Below are 10,509 nucleotides of genomic sequence, written 5' to 3'. Positions count from 1 at the left end.
GCTGGCTTTTAAAGTTCTAAGTTGTTTACGCTTTTCTTAAAAATAACACAATTTTTCATTCTCATAATCCGTCAAGCCAAATATTCTGTTTGTCGTGAGAATGATTAGCCCAAGGAAGTAAACAAGTATCAGCCATGTGCACCTTCTGGCCTGTGACAAGTTGCTGCTACCTGCATAGATACAAACCCATCACTATAGTTAGCTGTGCTAGTTGCCATAGAGAAACTGGTGTGCGCTCAGTGCCTAACTATAACTTCAACCACTTCTAAAAACTGAAACTTGCTTACTTGGATTTCCAGGAAGTCAGGATGAGAGGAGGAGACAGTGTATTTGAAGTGAAGATTTTTTTTCCCAGTCATGTCTACAGGGAAAATCTAAATTCTTTCCTCTGCCTGGTTCCTCCTTTACTCAAAAAGTTCTCCCTTCTTAGTAATATCTCTTGAACCCATCCTTGCCTTTCCCTCCCGGTGCCCTCCGCATACCCTTGCCTTAGACTTCATGAACCCACAGCTGTGCTTCCACAGCCTCCTTGGGGTCACCTTGAGACTCGTAGAGGAGGTAAAATCTCTCCTCTGCTCTCTTAGGGTCTCCAGAGAGGCCCATGGATGGAACTGATCTAAGCCAGATGAACAGGAGAAAAACCTACACATTTTGTTTCATAATTGTACGTGTACACGGGAGCCTTCAGAAGAAAAATGAAGGCCCCAAGGAGCAGTTAGGGTCCAAGCTTATAGTCTGGACAAAAAGCAGTCAGTTGTGAAAATGGGCCAAGACAAAGGGGTTTGGGCCAGGGCAGTCGACGGTGGAAGAGTGGCTAGGAAGAGCAGGGTTAGTGGAACCAGGTGTGTTTGTACAGATTTCTCCTGACCTCAACTCTCCTCTCTGGTGATAGGAATGGCTTCCTTCCTCCTGGTACAGGGAGGGCATCTTTGGCCTGGAAATGTTCTCTTCTCCTTTCATGAAGAAAAAGGAAGATCAGGGTCTTTAATACAAAATATCAATATGCCAAAGTGGCCTATTTGGGGGTAACATGTTGGAAGCCCTGTAAGACCTGTGTTTCCAACATACCTTTAACTCCACTGCTTGGCCTAATCTTTTTGTTTTCTTCCCCCCAAGTTTTCTCCCCTGTCCCCGCTGCTGAAGGCTTTTTAGGCATGACCTTTTCAAAACACTACTTCAATCTTGTCATCTTCTCAGACTTTCATTCCTCCTTCAGCTTTCACATTCCCAATGAGGTCTGACGGCTCTCATGAACAACCTCCAGACACCCCCAGAAATCTCCCTCCTGAACGTCTTTATCCAGAGGTCCCACCATCATGATCCAAATCCAGAGTGGCAAATGTTGCCTTGTTCCCCCCAAGTCAAAGATCTCTGTTCAGGGTGCTGACTTCCATTCAGTCACTTGGGCAATCTGGAAGTTATCAGTGGCTCTTTCTGTGTCCTCAGTAGCCCTCTGATAACTCATGGGTCCTGTCTCCCTACTGAGACCTTCCTTTGCTATACACCATGTTCAGTGCTTGTGGCTTTTTGCCCAGAGTAAGTGGAATGTGAAATATGGTACATTGAGAACATAAAAAGAAACTATGAGAAGGTAAATATTTTTATTTTTAAAAGAGAGTAAGCGGGGCTTTCCTAGGTGATGCAATTGGTTGGGCGCCTGACTCTTGGTTTTGGCTCAGGTCGTGACCTCATGTTTGTGAGACTGAGTCCCACATTGGGCTCCTCACTAAGCATGGAGTCTGCTTGAGTTTCTCTCTCCTTCTCCCTCTGCCCTTCCCTGCTCTCTCCTCTCCCTGCCTCTCTCCTCTCTCTTTCTCTCTTAAATAAATAGTTTTATATTAAATAATATATTTATATATTTATATATTTTAATATATATATATTTTTAAGAGGTAAGTTTTCTTAATATGTACCATAATGATTGACACTGAGGGCCTCACTTGTCCTTATGCTATATGGTCACACATCAAATAGAGGAACAGACTGTGTCCTGAGGGCATGGTAGGGGTTCTACTCTCAGTATAGCACTATACCCTGCTGTTTCCTTGCTAGGAGTGGTTTCATATGGGCTTAATTTTGTAAAAGAAAGATTTTAAAATAATATGTCATCACTAGAATGGCCAACAAGTCTTTTGTACCACACAGGAGTTTTCTGGTTTTCTCTTAGCAAAGTATTATTCATTTTTTTTCCCCTCTTAAATGATGGTGTCCAGATTCTTGGGAAGGAAATCCTGAGGTAAAGCCTGCAGGGTGATTATAAAGGCTGTGCCCTTGGTTTCAACCTGAGTAGAAGGCAGGAAAAGAAGGAAGCTGGGCCCATCAGAGGGAGAAGTTGAGCTGCATTGCAGGCAAATGACTCTGGGGTTGACCCCATGGGAGCTCTGGAGCTAGAATGACCCTTCCAAGTTGTCATGAGTTATGCTGAGATGGCCAGATCTTTGTATATCTATGTACAAAGATACATAGATATGTATGCGGATCAGTCTCTAGATGTGGCCGCCCCAAGAAGGGCGTGAGAGGCAATCCCTGAAGTGCCACCAGCATTCTCTGCAGCCGAGCCATGGTGTGACACTGAGAAGGTGGGTGAATATGAGTGGTAGATCAGCATCCATCCCAGAAACCAACTATACAAAGTTTGCTGGTCTTTTCTGCAATGAAAGGATAGAGTGGCTCTCTATAGTGTAGTACGTGGCTGACAGTTTGGAAAATAACCACATTTAATCTGTTACCTCAAGATAAAGAGGATGTCTTAATAAAGGAAAAAGCAGTTGCTTTTAAAAGAAATGCACACTATGCAGAGAATATTTTGAAAACATGTCCAGTGTGATTTAACTTAATCGTTAAAAACTACACAGTTGTGTCACACACAAACTTGCAACCAGAATTTTTTTCACTTGTCCCAAATTTTCCAAACAATTCTCATGGGTTTTTAACTTATTTTAAAAAATAATAAAAATGCAACATCTTCTAATAAATGGTCAAGAACAACTAACATAGGAAAGATGGAAATTTGCTAACAATATTTATGAAAATCTTTGTAGACCAAGTGGATGATGGATTGACAAATTCGTATTACAATTCAGAAGGTCCATCAGAGATGCTCTGCTTTCATTTTGGATCTCCAGATCTTGTTGAGGGATCTTTTACAATTATGACAAACATTAAAACTAATGATAAAATAAAGTAAACTGAGACCACTGAGCTGCCATATCTCAAAGCATTAACCTTTTTCAAGGGATGCCTGGGTGGCTCAGTGGTTTAGAGCCTGCCTTTGGCCCAAGGCCTGATCCTGGAGACCTGGGATCGAGTCCCACATCAGGCTCCCTGCATGGAGCCTGCTTCTCCCTCTGCCTGTGTCTCTGCCTCTCTCTGTGTCTCTCATGAATAAATAAATAAATAAAAATATTAAAAAAAAAAAAACGACTTTCTTTTTTTTAATAGTAATGAGGACTAGTTAGTGATTGCTAATGGGTTGAATTGTGTCCCAGAAAAAGAGAAGTTGAAATCCTCACCTCCAGTACTTCACAATGGTTTTATCTGGAAATAGGGTTGTTGAAGATAAACCAGTTAAATTAACGGCTGGTGTCCCTTCAAGAGAAGGCAGAGGCACATAGAGAAAATAGCCACGTAAAGAGGAGGTGGAGATTAGATTTATCCTGCCTCAAGCTAATGCATGCCCGGGACTGCCAGAGTCAACGAAGAATTCTCTAGAGGCTTCAGAGAGGGCAGGGCCCAGCCACTGCATTGATGTGGCACTTTTTGTTTTTTTAATGCTTTTTTTTAAAAAAAGATTTTATTTATTTATTCATGAGATACACACACACACAGGGAAAAAGAGAGAGAGGCAGAGACACATGCAGAGGGAGAAGCAGGCTCCATGCAGGGAGCCTGATGTGGGACTCGATCCCAGGACTGCAGGATCATGCCCTGGGCTAAAGGCAGGCGCTAAACCACTGAGCCATCCAGGGATCCCCTGATATGGCACTTCTAATCTCCAGGACTATGAGAATATACAGTTCTGTCATTTTTAAGCTCCCCAGTTTGTGGTACTTTGTTATGACAGCCCTAGAAAACTAAACAGTGATATTAAAATATTTTCTTGCCATTAGACATAAATTTTTTAAAACTTAAATATTTCATGTCTCTCATCTTTGTAAACAAAAGCATATATATGAAAGGGGAACTTTTTTTTTAAACTAAGAATGGCAAACAATACAAAGGAGAAAAAAAAGCTCAAGTATGTGCTGGAAATTGTGTTTGCAAAGTTATTTGTAAAAATAATTTTGAGTAAGAGAATGTTGGGTTTCTTAATTTGTTTCTGCCAGGCCTTGGGGATTTCCTTAATCCCATTTCAGGATTTAAACTTTTCTGGGTCAGCCAGATCAGGCAAAGCTGACCCAGCCTGTGTGTTTATTTCTGGTTCTCCCTTGCTCCTGTGATGTAGCTGTCTGGTGTCTCAGCCCCACGTGCCTGGAAGTCTTCTAGCACCCTGAGCTTGGGACTCCAGCTTCACTGTGTCCCCGGCCGGGGAGGCAGGAGATGTTCAGCATTCTCTTCAGGATTTCCAAACGTACCTCTGGGTAAAGGAGCCCCTAAATGCTGGCACTTGATTCTGGATTTCCATCTCTGTCTCTTCTCTGATCTTGGGCCGGTTATTCTTCATTATCTTACTGGTTGTTATTGACATCCAGAGTTCTTCTCAATTCAGATTTTATTTTAAAGATTTTATTTATTTATTCATGAGAGACACAGAGACAGAGAGAGAGAGAGAGGCAGAGACACAGGCAGAGGAAGAAGCAGGCTCCATGCAGGGAGCCTGATGTGGGACTCGATCCGGGGTCTCCAGGGTCATGCCCTGGGCCGAAGGCAGGCGCCAAACCGCTGAGCCACCCAGTGATCCCCCTCAATTCAGATTTTTAAATTGTAGTCTGGCAGAGGGTTGGCCCTACTTATCTAGGCTATCAGTACTAAAAGCACGATCAAAAAGAGTTTAGAGACATAGGCAGAGGGAGAAGCAGCCTCCCCACAAGGAGCCCGATGTGGGACTTGAGCCCAGGACTCCGGGATAACGCCCTGAGCCAAAGGCAGACGCTCAACCATTGAGCCACCCAGGCGTCCCAGCTGCCTTTCATTCTTACAGTAAATTCTCTTATTCTGTATCATGGTGGTTCTGCTTCTCTGATCAAACCCTAACAGACTGTTTTCCAAATTAAATAAAAATGAATTGGATGAGACTCATCCTGAAATCCTGTCCCTTCCATTATATTAGATTCCATTAGGTTATTAAGATTAATAGCTACAATTTATTGAAGACCTCTTAAGTGCAGGGCACCATGCTAAGCAAGTCCTTTATAACATTTCATTAAATACTGGAAACAATCCTCCAAAGAAGATACTGCTATTATGCCTATTTCATAAATGTTTACAAATGTGGTAGTGGTTTAAATTTTTAGAGAGATGAGTTAATTCAACCAAGTCAGATTTCATACCCAGGGTCTAATCACAGAATAGGAGTTCTCAGCTGCCATATTATACCTCTGTTCCAATTTCATTAGAACTGAAAGGAATTGTTTATTTTTCATAGAATCTCAAGGACCCCGACCTTCCCCTGTATATACTCACAACATGCGTTTTAATGAATTCAAGACTTTGCTCATGTCTTTCCCCATATCTTCCGCTTTTCCTAAGAACTTGCCCGATGCCACCCTCACTCTTACGGTCCAACAAAATTTTCTTCTAAATCAGACGATCTGGGTTTGAATGTCAGTTCTACCCATTACCTACTCCCAAAGTTTTAGATTTCCTGAGCCTTGATCCCATCCATAAAATTCCTGTTATAGGTACAATAATATTCAATAGAGTCACATACATGTCTGGCTTCCTCTGCTAGACTCTAGATCTTCCACTTTTTAAAAAACTATAACCTACAGTAAGGATATATTTTGCACTGTAATTCAATTCACACACACACACACACACACACACCTATATACATAGATAACTAAAACAAATTTCATGAATAGCGCTTGCCCTTGTAGCACTTGTAATATAGTGACATCTATTTTATTTAATTCTATTTTTTTAAGGTACTGATCATGACTTATTAAATTGATTTCATGAAGCTCAGAAGGGTTGTATTGAAAAAGGCTGAGCCAGTTTGAGTTCTTGTCTGTAAAAGAGCATATTTTCTCTCTTTTGTATTGCTTCTGGCAAGCACAGTGCCTGGCACAAAGCGGTATTTGGTAAACACTTACCTTAGGATTAGGGTTTCCTTGAGGACAGGAGTCTTAACTTAGTTACTTTGTATCCCTCCCACATTTAGCATAATTCTTCCCACAATACTTAAGAGTTCAAATGACTAAAATTCAGGCCTACTGCCAAGCTTTAGAGTTCAAATATTTGGATCACTCAAAATCCGACATTGCACCTACTATGTAGTAATACGTAAGTGCTGAATGCATGGCCCCTTCCCTTAATTTTTTTTTTTTTTTTTTTTGCAGTTTTATACCTTTATTTGACAATCAGCGATTAGTTCTCATCCACATTAACAGTCTGTAGATTTTTGAAAGTGGTGACAGGTACGTAGGTAACCAGCGTGTAGAGCTTGTTTGGTGAATCTTCATCCTCGTTACGTTTTCTGGACAACCGCACACGGATACGGTATGGAACATTCCTTATTCCTTTGGCCCAGACAGCTTTGTTGAGCCTGGTGTCAATGCGCACATCTGGAATTCCCATCTCCTTCATGGGAAATTTCCGGATCTCTTTGAGTGCCCGAGGGGCACGCTTCTTGAAACCCACTCCATGGATACGTTTGTGAATGTTGATGGTGTATTCTCTGGTCACTACCTCGTTGATGGCAGAACGGCCCTTCTTCTTCTCGCCACCCTTCTTTGCGGGAGCCATTCTGCCGGGCCCTAGTTGGAAAGGACCCCTTAATTATTTTAAAAGCAGTATAGGATTGCTAAAAGGGAACAATGAATAAGGTTACCCAATTAAAAAAGAGTGAGACATATGGAGGCCAAATGTCACCACCTTTATGAATAAAAAAGACTAGGTCAGAGAACATATAATAATGTGAGAGCCGGTCAGGCCTGCTAATTAAACTCTGAGTTGAGGCAATGTTGAATTAGAGTGGCCCTCCCTACAGGGAAGGCCTGCACAGACAAGAGGCTTAAGGCAGCTCACGCCCAAGAGGAATGTGGGAGGAGACAAGCTCAGCAAACCCACATTATTTTTCCTAAATGCACCAATTAGATAAGTAAGTCACTCCTTCCCAGAACAGGGACATAGGGAATAAAAGAGCACAGAGAGACCAGACATGTTACCAATTGAGCTTCTTCCCTTATGCAAGGAAAGAACAGGGGAGGAGTAAGTGTTCTCTTCTGAGAATCAGAAGATGTATACGTGAAATATTAAATGATATATACGTATGCATGAAATAGTAACAACATAAAACAATCCAAGGAATATCATAAGATAGGTACCTAATGAATTTCTAAATATAGTTTGCACTAATGCTTCTCAATGTTGACTGTTCATCAAAACCTAGAGGATATTAAACAGACACAGTTAATATCCCCCTGCCCACCTTTCACATGCCTAGCATGAAACTTGAGAACCTGCTTTTAAAGCTTCCAATATACAAGTACAGCTGAGAACCACTGGCTTAGAGGAGCTAGATAGACAAGTGAATGGGAAACCGGGAGGTCTTATTGAGAAGGAAACTGGACAGACATTGAAGGATTAGCAGGCTCAAGGTCAGAGAGGAGGGGGTGGAGAACAGTAAGTAGAAGGACTCCAGAAATAACCATGGCCCAAGAGTAACTTTAAGACCTTATCCTTGAAAATCCTTTTACCTTTATCCTTGAAAACACGATGTATGCTAATATAACAAATGATAAGACATATGGGAACATGGTTTAGTGGAAAAGCCCTTGGACTTTTGAGAATTAAAAGACTTTGGTTGTTGCTTGTGGGATTTCACCATAGTCACCACATCCTTGACCTGGACAGTTAAGGATCGTTTGTAAAGACAGAAGTTCATAAAGCATTCTAGGGAGATGATTGCACTGTCTTCCCCATTTCAAGATAAGACACAGCCATTCACCTAGAAGCTTAGGTTACAAACCTGAGAGTCATTTTTTATTTCTTTTCCTCACCTGTTTTCACATCTAGTCTTTCAGCTGATCCTGATATGCTTCCTCTTCCAAAACATATCCTAAATCTTGTCACTTTTCACTATTCCATTGATTACTACCCTAACCCAATATTCCCCCTCCCAGATTACCCCAGAGGTTTTTTTGTTTTTTATTTTTATTGAAGTTTGATTTGCCAAAATAGAGTATAACACCCAGTGCTCATTCCATCAAGTGCTCTTCTCAGTGCCTCCCCAGAATTTTGGATTCAATAGGTCTGGGGTAGATCCTGAGAATTTTCATTTCCAACAAGTTCCCAGGTGATCCTAATACTACAGGTCCAGAGACCATTTGTCGAGAATCACCGCTTTAGAAAGATGGTTAACCATGGGTGCACGTTAGAATCATTTGGGAGTTTTTATTTATTTTTTAAAGGATTTTATTTATTTATTCATAAGAGACAGAGAGAGAGAAAGAGGTAGAGAGACACAGACAGAGGGAGAAGCAGGCTCCATGCAGGGAGCCCAACATGGGACTGGATCCCGCGGCTCCAGGATCATGCCCTGGGCTGAAGGTGGCGCTAAACTGCTGAGCCACCTGGGCTGCCCCATTTGGGAGTTTTTAAAAAGTACTATGCTTGGGATTGACCTCTAGAGTTTGAGTCATTTGGTCTGACCCTTTGCAATTTTTAAATCTCCCTAGGTGATTTGAAATGTTGAGAAATACTGCCAAGGCCTAGAGGAATGGCTGTTTGCTCCTTGTGCTTTTGAATTAGCTGCTCCTGGTTACCTAGTATACTCTTTTTCTAGGTATTTTCATGGCTGGATCCTCAGGTCTCAGATTAAATGTCACTCAGGCCTTCTCTGATCTCCCCCCCCCCCCAATCTAAAATAACACCCCTATCTTTATCACACTGTCCAGCTTGCTTTCATTATAGGAATTAGCGGTTGGAGGTTTCCCTCTTTATGCTTTTCGTCTGTATCTTCCAATATAAGCATCTTGAGCCATAAACACCTTTGTCTCGTTCACTGCTGTATCCCCAGCGGTATGCCCTGGAATCTATTACCTATTCAATACATGGGAATAGGAGAGAGGATAAAAAGCTTTAAAATAAATTCTCCCAGTAGTTGTGGTATTTTCAATTATTCAGTTGGGGTTTAATAAAATGTGTCTTATTTATGCAACAGGATTGATTTTTTTGGGGGATCAATATACCGTTAAGTTTGCCAGATTCATTCATAGGAACCCTGTATTAAATCTTCTGCAAAGTCATTATCCCTTATTGCATTTTCATATGCAGGATTAGTTCATGATACCGCCACTTATGGAATACAATCTCCAGTGGGACAGCTGAGTTATGACCAAGATACATTTGTAAAAACGAGAGATTTCTGCTCAGATTTTGCAGTCAGAACAGAGGAAAGGAATTTGTAGGAGAATAGAGAGGCACTGGGACGCCTGGGCGGCTCAGCGGTTGAGCGGCTGCCTTTTGGCTCAGGGTATGATCCCGGAGTTCAGGGATCGAGGCCTACCTGGGGACAGAGAGGTACTAACGGAAGGGCTATTTATGGTACCTTCTAAAAAGAGGGTGCACACGATTTATCCTGTTTTCCGGGGGCACATCTTTAACGAATGGACCTAACCTGGCAGTACTGAAGGGTTTGGGTGGCAGGTAGAGCTCGAGCTCTTGGGGTTATCAAGTGGTCTTGTTTCGCAGTGACCTGTCCAAGCCAGGGCGGCAAAATCTTCAGCTCTGGGTCACGTGTCGCTTGGTTCCAAGGAGTCCCTGGACTGCATCCACGACTCAGGTGAAATAAGGGCTAAGCAGATGCACTTAAGTCACTCAAGGACCCTTTCTGGAAACAGCACTCAGGAAAACCTAGACCAACACTCGGGGGTGGGCGGATTGGAGAGGGGGGTTCCGCGCCTCCAGCTCGCGGCTTTGGCACGGGGAGTGGGTATTTCCTCAAAAGCCCAAGCATCCAACGTGCATCCCCATCCGCAGGGCGAGCTTCACGCGCAGCCAGTTTTGCAGGCAGCTGCCTCCCTTCCTTCCCTCTCCGCGCTCCGTCGACGCTGGAACACGACTTCCACGTGCGGGATGGTGGTTGCAATCACCCCGGCGCTTTCGCAGCGCGCAGCAGAGGCGCGGACTACGCGAGTTCCGAGAATCCGTACACCGAGGTTGGGGCTCGAGGGGGCGAGCGAGCGAGCGAGCGAGCAAGCGAGCCAGCGAGGGAGGGTGAAGCCCAGCGGCCGAGCCGTCGGTGCATTGTGGGAGTTGTAGTTCCCGCGAGGCGGCCCCCGGCAGCCTCCACTGGGCTGCGCACTCCATCTCCCAGCCTTCCCCGCGCCGCGGAGGAGGTGAGCG

At 43.2% G+C, this 10,509-nt stretch overlaps 1 protein-coding gene across 1 annotated transcript; it reads right to left on the bottom strand.

Moving 5' to 3' along the window:
• Positions 1 to 6,476: 6,476 nt before the first annotated feature.
• LOC112920461 (large ribosomal subunit protein eL31-like) lies at positions 6,477 to 6,925 on the bottom strand. Its single transcript, XM_072732030.1, has one exon. It carries the CDS (start codon positions 6,904 to 6,906, stop codon positions 6,529 to 6,531), a length of 378 nt encoding a protein of 125 aa, XP_072588131.1. The 5' UTR covers positions 6,907 to 6,925; the 3' UTR covers positions 6,477 to 6,528.
• Positions 6,926 to 10,509: the final 3,584 nt, after the last annotated feature.

This window comes from Vulpes vulpes, chromosome 12 (assembly GCF_048418805.1).
Source record: "Vulpes vulpes isolate BD-2025 chromosome 12, VulVul3, whole genome shotgun sequence".
Taxonomy (NCBI): Eukaryota; Metazoa; Chordata; class Mammalia; order Carnivora; family Canidae; genus Vulpes; species Vulpes vulpes.
The sequence above is the reverse complement of the archived record's forward strand: the minus strand, read 5'-3'. Positions and strand labels throughout refer to the sequence as shown.